Raw genomic sequence first — 13331 nt, 5'->3', positions numbered from 1 at the left:
ATTTTTATTGGTTATATTATATTATCCATAGCCATTATAATGAGACACATAACCGTAAACCTGGAAAGAACCCTAACTATCAAACAAGACAAAAATTAACCAACAAAGAAAACGAAGAGTTTGTTTCCAACGGCTTGTATTCTTGCTTTCACTGTGGTGTACTACAAAATAACATGAGGCAGGAAAATTTGGGTCTATTTAACCCACTAATTTTCATAGTCACCTATGGTGACGAGCATTGATTAATGTTGTGCATTTTTGTTTTTTGATTCTTTTAAGACTTGCTTTAATTGGGTACAGTTTGAACCACTAGCACAAAATTTTATTAAAATAAATTTATGTACGCTATAGTTAATATATTGTTTTTATTTGGTTATGATTTGTACTTACATAAAGAACTAATTTGTTATTGAGAAGTATTAGTAGCATTAAAATTTATTTCTGTTTTTGCATCAAAACGTAGTTATTAACTGCAGCACTTGATTTTATTTAGAAACAATTGCTTGGGTGGATAAAACAAGAAACGAAAAATAACTTTATAAAACCGTCTATAGTTTCAAAGGGCCAATTACGTATTTCATGCACATCTCATTAGTAACGAAAAATCGAATAAAAATTAAACTTAATTTGGAATATTTGAAAATATTTTATTACATATTCACTTTGCTCAAATTCTTAAATACAAATCAGTTCCTTTTGCAAGCATTTTGATGGGATGCGAGCAGTTATGATGCAGATGTGAAATATTGTTTTTGTTATATTAAAACAAAAATGTTTTGTTTAGCTCGTCATAGTATCGTTCGTTTTCTGCTTTCCGAACTTGTATTTCTACTGTATTTACATACAGCTGAAAAGTCAATGCCCAGAAAAGATTAACCGATTTTATTTTAACCGATTTATATTAACCGATTTTTTTACTGTGCCCATTCAACACTATATCGAACAAGAGACCTTTATAAAAATACTTTGAGGCAACAAAAGAGCAAGTTGGCATCGTATATACATGATTATATCATTTCTTCTTATAATTAGCTTAAAAATTCACCAGTGAGTTGACAAGTTTGCAGACGTGCGATGTAGTTAAAACCTTAAGCTATTCCTCGATGGGGTTTCATAGGTTACAATTTCAAATGTAAACATATTAAACGATCGTATTTTAAACCCACTCACCTATGAATCACATTGGTGATTTTATACATCATGAGTGATCTTCACGTTTATATTATCCATGTCTTATTCTAGTTTACTAGATTAAAACAGGAGGTCTTAGCACAATTTTAATGCAACAATACGTTTTGAGAAACTATAATTTACGCGTGTTTTTGTTACAGAATTGCATGTTATATTACCTCAAGATTAGTTACCAAAACATAATCGACGATTTTCATCCCTAGTATGGTTTACACATGTCTTCATAACAATTTCTTAAACCTATAGAATTCGTTTTATATTATTGACCGCAAAACAGGCTGTGTCATTCAGGACAATAGCTGGGTTTCTACAAACTATTTTACAATATATTGTGGCGCTTTTATACCTTTTATAATTCATTGAATTTTTAAGCGGTGGGCACGTTGATGTAGATATTATTGAGACTAGCAACAATGATTAGTCTTTTACTACAATGATAGAATATTTGATGTTAAGTAATTCATTACAAATTGCAAGCAGTAAGATTTTAATCATTTCTTTTATTAATTTCAAATTAAATATTTTCAGCAACAGGAATTCCAAAATGTTCTTAATCACAAAATGTTCTAATCCAGTGTTTTTCAAGTGCATATTTTCAATATTTTCTCCAGTATTCGATATTCAAGCATATGTATAAGCAAAGTTCATACTTCCATTTGAGTATAGTTTAAATAACAATTCAAGTAATGGGAATGAGTAATAAAGGAATGAACAAACAAAACTCTGAAACGATCACTGTCGTCAGAATGTAAACTTCTGCATTAGACACATCAGATAGCAATAAACTTCAATGATATTTATCTACAAATACCTTGATGGCAATGTCGTCTTTTAGCAAAAAAATGTCCAGCCGTATCCAAAAAGATGAAACCAGTCAGCCTGTTCGCCTAAGAACTCACGGTACACACAACATCAACAGCCACAACTGAACGACAAATGCGAGGTTTTTTTTTAATATGTAACAAAATAAAAATCAGTTTAAATGTCGTAAATGTTCATTTTCAAAGTTTTTCTAAGCTTTTGGGGTTGGTGAGTATCTCTCTCGCCAGGCGCCAGGTTTGTTTTGCTGCGTTTTCCAAAGCGGTATGTGGTTTTCCCTGAAATAAATCTAGATTGGGTAAGAAATAATGTGGACATCTGCGACACTGAAGGCAGGAGATGAGCTGCAGTAGAATCCCGTTTAGGCGATCTCCCAAACACGACTCGTCCCAGTCCGATTCCCTGGGATGTTTCTCACATTCATAGGAAACCAGAGTTTTCATGTGGTAGTTATTGAGAGGCTGTCCAGGGAGTTCAAGGTGCCGGTCGCGTAAAGTTTTGAGAACGGATAGACATTTCTTTCGGCAGCCCCCGAGCAGAAGCCTGTTCTCGGCCTCGGCGAACTGTAAAACCCAAGCATCGCTCTCGGCTGAGCTCTGTTTGCCGGAAAGGGAGTAACACTCTTTGGAGAGCAGGTTGAACCCCTCGGCCTTGACCTCCGCCACCCGGTTCGGCCCAGGCCAGGGGATGTGAGGCAGTGGCCAGTGCGCCGCGCTCCTCGGCCAAATCCCAGTGCACTTGAAAGCGGGAGTGATCTGCACTATGTAGCGGTCCCTGATCCGGAGCTTCACTTCACTAGTGTCGGCCACCATCTTCACCACGTCCCGGTAGCTACATTTGTCCACAGCCTGAGCCACCAGTGTTTGGAACCTGGAGCGGATCTTACGCGCAGAGAGATAACCCGAAGCCGTAATGAATTCCACCCACAGAGACATGCTCCTCTTGCGACCGTCGCTTAGTTTCAATACGGCGCAGCCAGGTAAGGAACCGTCGTCCACGAAGTTGAAAACTCCCATCTGGTTCAGGTAGAGGACCACCTCGAATTCGGTAGGGGAAATTACCTCCAACCCCTCAAAGCGGCTGTCGATCTCGTTGAGAGAGCTGATAAACCGTGGCTCCTGCACTTCTACTTCCTTGAGCACGTCTGACACCACTTTGCACACTTCCCTGATGGTCTTGGCTATAGCGGCCTTTCGAGCTTGACATTTCTCATTATAGTACTTATTTAGGTGGTAGACTAGTTTGGCTTGGGCAGCTATCATATTGGGGCAGAGATCCGGGTTGTACACCGGAGTCTCGCAATAGGCTGACGGATCCAATGCGGCCGGTTTTACAGGCGCCAACTTCAGAGAAATAAAATCAGCAATAAAATTAGGTGTCGTAATAAAAAAGACACTTCGAACGTTGTTAATCTCAAAGGATAGCGTTCATAACAAAATCTGGACGGCAGCGATAGTGTAGAACCCGAACACTGCAATACTAGGAACAACTTCGTGTTTGTTTGTTTTCTCTTTCGCTTGCTCGCGCGTTCTCTTTTTCTCTCTCTCTAAGTTGTCAAGAAACAGATCAAGTGCATTCCAGCCTGTGCTTCTAAAGCTGCTGATCAGTTTGGAGGAGCACAGATGCTCTGTGGAGTGTAAAATATAAGGCAGGGCCGGGCGTCGGCATCCAATCGCTCTTGGGCTCGTCATTGCCTGCCACTAAATAGAGCTAATTAATCCTAGCATTTATAAAGAAACTCAAAGTGCGTGTCTGAGACCAAAGGGGAATGTTCAAAAAAGCGCAATCGGATTGAGAGAGGAATACTTGAATTTTTGTGTGTATGTTGTGGATATTGTTGGACAGAGAAGCTATTTGGTAATATATAAATAGATGCGGTATTTGATAGCCAGCTGATCTATTAGCCCTCTCATTCTACTAGGTTGGGCAGTGTTTACAGTTATGAGGTGTTTGTATAGGCAGGTGCTAATGGCTTGTTGTGGCTGTAGGTTATTGTCACTTTCAAAGAAAGTCCGGTTTCATGGAGGCTTTTCATTTGATTGTCAGATAACAGAACAAATCCAGTCTTAGAAGGCTTTAGCTCGACAGTATAGCTGTTTTTAAAATGACGTCTCACAGCCATATGTTTCTTTATTTGCAAAGAGCGGTGTAATTAGAAGAAACATTTCACATTTATTTTAACAAAATTAGGTTATGAGACATTCACTTAGGTCATGTGTTTTGAAAACATGAAAATTATACGCTCCTAAAAACAGTCTTAAAGCAATGTTAGCCCAACAGTCGGAGCAAGGAAAACTGATATGCAACAAAATTAACTTTAAAATCTGTCAATGAACTGCCATAGGTTTACTATGTATTTTGATGAAAACTTTGTTCTTATTTCTATAGCAGTTTCATGAGATTATTTCATCTTTTGGATTTACAAATGCTCTCGGATCGGTTTTTTTTTCAAGCGATGCCGTTTTTCAAAGCTCTTGCAATTGGAGATTTGCTGTTTAGTGCATTGTAAACCGTGCCTTGTCATTGCTCTCAGTCAGGCTGCTGGCGGTGTGATAAAAGGAGATCATTACGTACCACAAAACGGGGCTGCATTACTGGATATGTCACTTTTTGTAAAGCAAAGTTAACAACCTGTTCTGTTCGTGGTGTTGAGAAGAATCGCAAATGAATATATGTTGATAACTCACCGTAATTGACATAGATTGACTCTCAAAATGAGCTAGATTTCTGAATTGTGGGTTAGCTTACCAAAACCATTGGTGGAGCTGTTTGGCAAAACCCTTTCGATGTTGGAGCTACTTAAAATGAAGGCATATACATTGTATCATTTACAAACTTCGTTAGCTTATTAACACTTGGTTATGTCAAAGGGCAGTTTTAAAATACCATGTTTCTTTATTGCCGCTGTAAATTAAATGGATCTCAAGTTAACGTGTTATAGAAACCAAGTGGATATTATAGTCTAGGCCGCTTTCATTAAAATAAAAACACGATATTTTTTCCCATTCAGTTAGATTATAAAGCAACCGATTAAGTATTAATTAGAGTTGGAGAGGTTCCATAATCACTTGCACCAATCCTTCGTAACGTTCGCTGTACATTTCCTTTTGCTGAATATCGTTAAATGTAAAGTTATGTTTTCTTACAAGCCATGTGCAAGCACATGATTATTAGCCAGCACAGATATCTGCATTTCATACAGAGGCGAATTTGATAATGCCTAATTAGCTTTTAGAATTTGCGTTAAATAAAGTATTTGACAATGGAGCCAGATTGCGAGCTTCGAATCAGCCAGATTGAGAAAGCTTTGCATCTTTTCTTGGCTGCTGCTGATTTTTTTAACTAATTAATCGAAGAAGGTATTAAACAGTCGCTCGAAATAAAAAAAATATTTTGCGAGATAGATATACACATGTTCTTAACCACATGTTAAACGAGAATTAACTTCTTTATTGTTCCTACTGTTCAAGGTGGAATTTTCTATTTGCTGAGTGTGGGTCATCTTAGTGAAATTAGTGTAAATTCTAAAGATTTTCTTTCTTTCTATTTTCCAATAACTTGACGCAAAGATTCTACAATCGCATTTAACATGACGGACAGGAAGTTCTACATAAAACGAATTCATGATTTGGTGTCTTAATACAGTAGATGATTGAAAGCGAATAGGATTTAAATACGGCAAATATTTTGATGCCAGTATGCCACAATAGATAGATTTATAGATCTTGTAATATTAGTCTTCTGGCCCACAGAGACTGTATCAAATTTATTAAAAATGAAATGTGCATCATGCTCTACTCAGAGAATTACAGCTGGTTTTTAAAATACAATATTTGGTTAAGTTTGTTAAAAGGCAATGATCTAAGCAGTGAAAGATGAAACGGGTTGCATTTTATTTTCTATCAACAAGAAATAAAACAGCAGAGTATGATTAAAGAAAACTACAATTTTAAATAAAGTTTATTTGTACTAATCAATGAAGGATGAAAAAATTGAATTGGACTCTTCATTTAGATTTATGGACTCATATTTAATAGCACACATTAATATTTAGTTAACACTTATAATGCTGACAGATCCAGAGAAATGTCAGTCTCCCTGCTCTGGCTGTGTCTTAAGCTTTCAACACACACATTGATATGCTCAAGAACAGTAATATAATAAAACTATTCAAATGTCAGAAGAAGTTTGATAACTATAATGTTAAAATGTAACTAAAAAATTGTAAATAAAATGTTTTTCCTCACCGTGTTCTCTTTCCCATTTCTCTCTCTCTCTCTCCCTTGTTGCTCATTACCCCTTCTCTCCCCCTCCAGTTTTTTATTTTGCCTTTACGTTGACTTAATTTCTAATTAATATTTCCAATTCAAATTGTTCAATACCTTCAATTTATTTTTAAACTCATGGCTTTACATTTCAGTTTTCTTTTGTGACGTTCTATATCCATTTTGGCTCACATTCCAAAAACTGGTCATCAGTTGCCTGAAAGCTGTCTCCAGTGCTGTTTTTCAGCCAGAACGATAAAGATAGAAATGCAGTTTTTTGACACATATTAATGTATCAAACCATAAATGACTTTTGCAGGGTAAGTTATCTTGTCTGTGGCACCAGCTACTGAATCATACTTGAATGACATTTCACATTAAATCTATGGCCATATACATTTCAGTAAATCACTAAGGTATTGTCCCATTTTAAAAATGTTAGCAAAAAATTGGCTCGTTATTAAAAATAATGTACAAAAGCTTTTAAATGCCCGAAGTTCACTAGTTATCAGTGGCTATTTCACTGATGATTTTATTAGAATGGCTATGTTAATCACAATATCTGTTCAACTTGTATATACTGACCTTCTGTGGCACCGTTTATACAAAAAGGGGTCAGCAAAATTATTACGGAAACAAAATTTAGGGTTTGAATTTTTTGAATAGAGGCTTTGGGCAGGGATATCTTGTTAGAATGTAAAACATGCCAGTAGGTTGATGGTTTACTTCAAACTGAAATAATGGCTTGCAAACTCAATCCATATGAAAAAGTGGGAACGAGTTTGGTGTGAATGATAGTTCGTCTTAAAGTTCAATTTCTCTACATTCCATTTGCCTGGCCATTTTATATTAATTTCAGTCTCTGGGTTGGGGGTATGGTTGGGGAACAATTAATCTATAGAATTGGATGCTGTAGTAATTATATCATTATGGTAAGTGTTTCAAACATGGCATGATTATTTCCTTGAGTTGCAGTCATTTTCTTCGTCCTCATGTCTAAAATATTTTTCTATATGCAAAATCCTTCATTGTAAGTTTCAGTTTTTTTTAAATACACAATGAATTTGAAATATTGTGCACAAGAATACAAGCAAGTGTACTTTTGAAACAAATTTTCAAGTTGAAACCCTTCAGCCAAGTGATAAGTAGTTCATGTTTCACAATTCAGATGTCAGCTGTTTAAGGGTGCCTTCGCACACCACCTTTATCATCATAACAAAATAGTCCTTAATTTTCCATGATGCTAAAGGTAGTATGCAGACAAGGTCACTGTTAGATCGAGTTGATTTACATGCCCAGCACCTAGTGGTTTGAGATCCAAACTGCAGATCACAGACTGTAGTTTGAATTCGTACTCTGTGATTCACTTCCAAGGGTATCGTAGAATAGAAAAAATGAGGAAGAAATAGAAATGTAATTTTTTCTTAATTAGTACCCTTCTAGGGACAAAATGCTAATAGCCTTTTTAATCTCTCCAGAATTTAAAACAAAACTCTTGCGTGCACATGTGTTATAATGTCATCATGTGCACATCATGACACAGTAGTATTAACTGCCTTGAAACCCTGGAAGGAAATTGGGAGGCACCAGAATGAATCAACAATCCGAACCTGAAACAAACACAGTAGCAGTTCATTTCCAGTTTGCTTGCTGGAATGTGAAGGAACAGGCAAAAATCCTCAACAACTCTCAAGTTAATTGCTACTAATATTTGAGATTTCATACCAGTTGCAAGGGTATGATGGAGTGTCAGAAAAACTGAACTTGAGATATCTTACAAGGGACATAGGATCAGACATAGGATTCTATTTTACAGAGTTTATTTTAAATACACATTTCATAGGTCCCTTATTGTGGATACTGTTAAACCTTTAATATATTTTCAATGGGTTGTTGAAAATTTAGATTCATATTTATACTTTGCTTATACTTATGGCACTTGATAATAAAACCTTTAGATTTCAATATCATGTGCTGTAAGTGTTAATACCAAGGAAGTTGTTAGCATTATGTGAGACCTACACATGATTGTCACATGTTTTCATTAAATTAACCATGAAGCGCATGAATATTCTTTTCATCATATAAACTATCCACATTTGTTTTCATGAGATAATATACATAGAGAATTCTCTATAATGCTGAAAATTTTCACTTTTTAAATATAAATACTGTTGTTTAAATAAAACCAGATTGTAAACATAATCCTGGTTTACAATGTGAAAATGCTATTTTATCTTTCAAACTGTTACAAAAAAGATATAGATTAAAGAAAATGCATAGTTGCAAAATGTAAGACTGCAGACATTAAAGCGGTAATTTTAACAGCACCTCCACTTCCCCAGATAAGTGGGAAAGGAGATGGAATGGATGGGGAAGTAGGGGAAGGGGGGGGGTTTAAAAATGGGAAGCCTAACCTCAACCTGCCACTTTTGATTTTAACAGAGGCAGGTCAATTGCGGGGGATGGGGGTTGTTTGCAGGCTCTTAGGAGGTAAGTTGGTCACCAAAATCTTTAATGGAGACTGTGTCTCCGTTTTAACTTGGTTTTTTTTAAATACCTGCAGTCAGGAATTCCCGGGCCACGGGAATCTCGGCAGGTGACAGGAGTTGAGAAGGGTAGGATCCATGAGTTAAGTGCCTTTATTGCAATCAGTGGACAATAGGATTGCTTCCTGTGGCCAACCAAGCTTACCTTTCAAACACCCTAGGATTGTCATACACATCCCTGCCCCAATATTCAATTAACCTCCATGGTGCTTAACTTCCCCTGCAATGGACAATTCCCCTCACTCTGCAACATTGTTGAATTCCCATCACCCATTCCTGAGATGTCTCATTCATTCCCCAAACCCACTCCGCTAACAGTGTTGGACCTACCTGTCATGCACTCTCTTGTTGCTTTACAGCTCAGCAGGTGGCCAGTCTAGCTTGCTAATGGGCAAAAAACCCATCCGGATCCAGGAGTTAAAGTCAGCAGGGCCAGTGGGAAACCCATTTTTCCAGGTTTCCTGCCCAAAAATCCTCCCCTCACTCTTTTCCCAGCACCAAGTTATTAGCTGGCCCTCAGAAAACACATACTTTATCTCATGCCTCTGAAAGCACATACTTTATCTTAAGCAAGACAAACCCAAAGTACTGCACATCTTAGAAATCTTATTGTCAAGCATTCATAAGCTATTTCAGAGCAATGAAATGGTGCTGTGAGAAAGGCTTTTATAAATTTTCTTCCTAAAATACACAAGGCACCTATATAGTTCAAATAGTTTTTGTGAAAGTTATAATTTATAATTTAACTGATCTGCAATAATTAAAATGTCTGTATATAAACAAGCTATACAAGAATTACATGAACAATAGTATTCAGGTCATTGACCTTAGATACTAGAAATATGACTTGCTTTTCCTCCCAAATTTAATGAATGTCTTAAATTTTTATAGCTCCATTGAATATTTGCATTTGCTTTTCTTTACAATTTTAAAATTGCCATAGTTTTGTTTAATAGTGTGGAAAAATAAAACATTTATTATTTAAATATATTTAAGCAACAACCTGTCATAGTCATACTCACAGAATCGTACCTTACAGATAATGCCCCAGGGTATGTCCTGTCTCGCCGGCAGGACAGAACCAGCAGAGGTGGTGGCACAGTGGTATGCAGTCGGGAGGGAGTTGCTCTGGGAGTCCTCAGCATCGACTCTGGACCCCATGATGTCTCATGGCATCAGGTCAAACATGGGCAAGGAAAGCTCCTGCTGATTGTCACATACTGTCCCCCTCTTAGCTGATAAATCAATGCTCCTCCATGTTGAACACCACTGAGGGTAGCAAGGGCACAGAATGTACTCTGGGTGGAGGATTTCAATGTCTATCACTGAGACTGGTTCAGTGGCATTACTCCTGACTGAGCTGGCCAAGTCCTAAAGGACCTAGCTGCTAGACTGGGTCTGCGGCAAGTGGTGAGGGAACCAACAAGAGGGAAAAACGCTCTTGAACTCATCCTCACCAATCTGCCTGCCACAGACGCATCTGTCCATGACAGCATCGGTAGGAGTGAAACGAAATCCTGTCTTCACATTGAAGACTACCAGTGTGCTAAGTGGGATAGATTTCAAACAGGTCTAGCAACTTAGGACTGGGCATCCATGAGATGTTGTGGGCCATCAACAACAGCAGAATTGTACTCAACCACAATTGTAACTTCATGGCCTGGCATATCCGCACTTTACCATTACCATCACGCCAGGGGATCAATCCTGCTTCAATGAAGAGTGCAGGAGGGGATCACAGAAGCAGCAGCAGGCATACCCAAAAATGAGGTGTCAGTTCAGGACTACTTGTATGCCAAACAATTTAAGCAGCATGTGATAGACAGAGCTAAATGATTCCACAACCAACAGATCAGATCTAAGCTCTTCAGCCATGACACATCTAATCTTGAATGGGGGTGGACATTTGAACAATTCACTGGAGGAGGAGTCACCACAAATATCCCATCCACAGTGATGAGGGAGCCCAGCACATTAGTGCAAAAGATAAGGCTGATGCATTTGCAACAACCTTCAGCCAGAAGTGCCAAGTGAATGATTCATCTCGCCCTTTTCCGGCGGTCCCCAGCATCACAGATGCCAGCCTTCAGGCAATTCAATTCATTCCACATGATATCAAGAAACGGCTGAAAGCACTGGATACTGCAAAAGCTATGGCCCCTGACAATATTCCGGCAATAGTTCTGAGGACTTGTGCTCCAGAACTTGCCACGCCCCTAGCCAAGCTGTTCCGTACAGCTACAACACTGGCATCTACTTGACAATGTGGAAAATTCCCCAGGTATGTCCAATCCAGAAAAAGCAGGACAAATCCGACCTGGCCAATGACCACCCTATCAGTCTACTCTCAATCATCAGTAAAGTAATGGAAGGGGTCATCAACAGTGCTATCAAGCAGCATTTGCTTAGAAATAACCTGCTCACTGGAGCTCAGTTTGCGTTCTGCCAGGGTCACTCAACTCCTGAGCTCATTACAGCCTTGGTTCAAACATGGGCAAAAGAGCTAAACTCATGAGGTGAGGTGAGAGTGACTACCTTTGACATCAAGGCAACATTTGACCAATTGTGGCATCAAGAAGCCCTAGCAAAACTGGAGTCAATGGGAATCAGGGAAAACTCTCCGCTGGTTGGAGTCATACCTAGCACAAAGGAAGATGGTTGTGGTTGTTGGAGGTCTGTCATTTCAGCTCCAGGACATCACTGCAGGAGTTCCCCAGGGTAGTGTCCTAGGCCCAACCATCTTCAGCTGCTTCCTTCCATCATAAGGTCAGAAGTTCGCTGATGATTACACGATGTTTATCACAATTCGTGACTAACACCCCATCCACAAACATTTACTCCCTCCACCACCAACTCTCAGTGGCAGCAGTGTGTAACATCTACAAGATGCACTGTAGCAACTCACCAAGGCTCTTTAGACAGCATCTTCCAAATGACCGCTATCATCTGGAAGGACAAGGGCAGCAGGTGCATCGGAATACCACCACCTGGAAGTTCCCCTTCAAGCCACACACCATCCTAACTTAGAAATATATCGCTGTTGCTTCGCTGTCACTGGGTCAAAATCCTGGAACTCCATCCCAACATCACTGTGAATGTACCTAAACCACATGGATGTAGCGGTTCAAGAAGGAAGCTCACCACCACCTTCTCGGGCAATTAAGAATGGGCAATAAATGCTGGTCTAGCCAGTGATGCTCACACACTATGAATGAATAAAAAGTAAGGAGTGATTTAAATGAGTCCATATCCTGCTGAATGGTTGTTGTGCAGTGTCTACATTTTTTGGTCTCTGGTAACTATATAATGAATTTTATATGAATCACATTGACTAAGAGAAAAATCTGTATATTGACATGATGGAGAACATGTTTAGAGAGGTGATCACATTGCAGCTAAGAAGTACACAGGCAGAGAGGAAATGGGTGACTGCCAGAGTATCTGAGAGAAACAGGCAAGTTGTGCAGGGATCCCCTGAGGCTATCTCTCTCTCTAACCACTTTTCCATTTTGGATACTGGTGAGTGAGGTGATTCCTCAGAGGACTGTAGCAAGAGCCAAGTTTGTGGCACCACGGGTGGCTCAGCTGCATAGAAAGGGAGGTAGAAGAGTGGAACTGCTATAGTGGTAGGGGATTCCATAGTTAGGAGGAGCAGACAGTCATTTCTGCAGGCGTAGACATGACTCCAGGATGGTATGTCACCACCCGCCTTGGTACCAGGGTCAAGGATGTCACAGAGTGGCTGCAGGATATTCTTTTCGGGGAGCGCGAGCAGCCAGAAATCACATTGATCCACATTGGGACCTACGACATAGGCAGGAAAAGAGACAAGGTCCTGAAAGCAGATTTAGAAGAATTAAGAAGGAAGTTGAAAAGCAGGACCTCGAGAGCAGTAATCTAAGGATTACTCCCAGTGTCATGTGCTAGTGAGCATAAGAATAGGAAGATTGAGCAGTTCATTACGTAGCTGGAGAAATTGAGTAAGAGGGAGGGCTTTAGATTTCTGAGGCATTGGGACCGGTTCTGGGGCAGATGGAACCTGTAAAAGAAGGACGGGTTACACCTTAACAGGACTGGGACTAATGTTCTAACGGGGATGTTTGCTAGTGCTGTTGGAGGGGTTTAAACTAGATTGACAGGGGGATGGAAACCTGAGGGGGAGTTCAGAGAGGAGAGGAGAAAAACTGGCAATGGGAAGTAGTGAAGTATTAACTGATAAGGAGGATATATCAGAGAGTAGAATCAAGGTAAATAGGATACTAGGATACAAAAACAGAATTACCTGGAAAAACTCAGCAGGTCTGGCAGCATCGGCGGAGAAGAAAAAAGTTGATGTTTCGAGTCCTCATGACCCTTCAAAAGAGTTCTCTGCCGATGCTGCCAGACCTGCTGAGTTTTTCCAGGTAATTCTGTTTTTGTTTGGATTTGCAGCATCCGCAGTTTTTTGTTTTTATCAGGATACTCGGATAGTTTGATAGAACTAGAGTAGGCTATAGTAAGTCATTAG

At 39.1% G+C, this 13331-nt stretch overlaps 2 protein-coding genes across 3 annotated transcripts in view; one reads left to right on the top strand and one right to left on the bottom strand.

Annotated features, from left to right (window-relative positions):
• Positions 1-13331, top strand: part of nbeaa (neurobeachin a) — a 1069212-nt gene that overhangs the window by 763336 nt on the left and 292545 nt on the right. The window lies entirely within an intron of this gene.
• Positions 1672-3393, bottom strand: mab21l1 (mab-21-like 1). The gene has a single exon (XM_041199052.1). It carries the CDS (start codon positions 3270-3272, stop codon positions 2193-2195), a length of 1080 nt encoding a protein of 359 aa, XP_041054986.1. The 5' UTR covers positions 3273-3393; the 3' UTR covers positions 1672-2192.

This window comes from Carcharodon carcharias, chromosome 11 (genome assembly GCF_017639515.1).
Source record: "Carcharodon carcharias isolate sCarCar2 chromosome 11, sCarCar2.pri, whole genome shotgun sequence".
Classification (NCBI taxonomy): Eukaryota; Metazoa; Chordata; class Chondrichthyes; order Lamniformes; family Lamnidae; genus Carcharodon; species Carcharodon carcharias.
The sequence above is the reverse complement of the archived record's forward strand: the minus strand, read 5'-3'. Positions and strand labels throughout refer to the sequence as shown.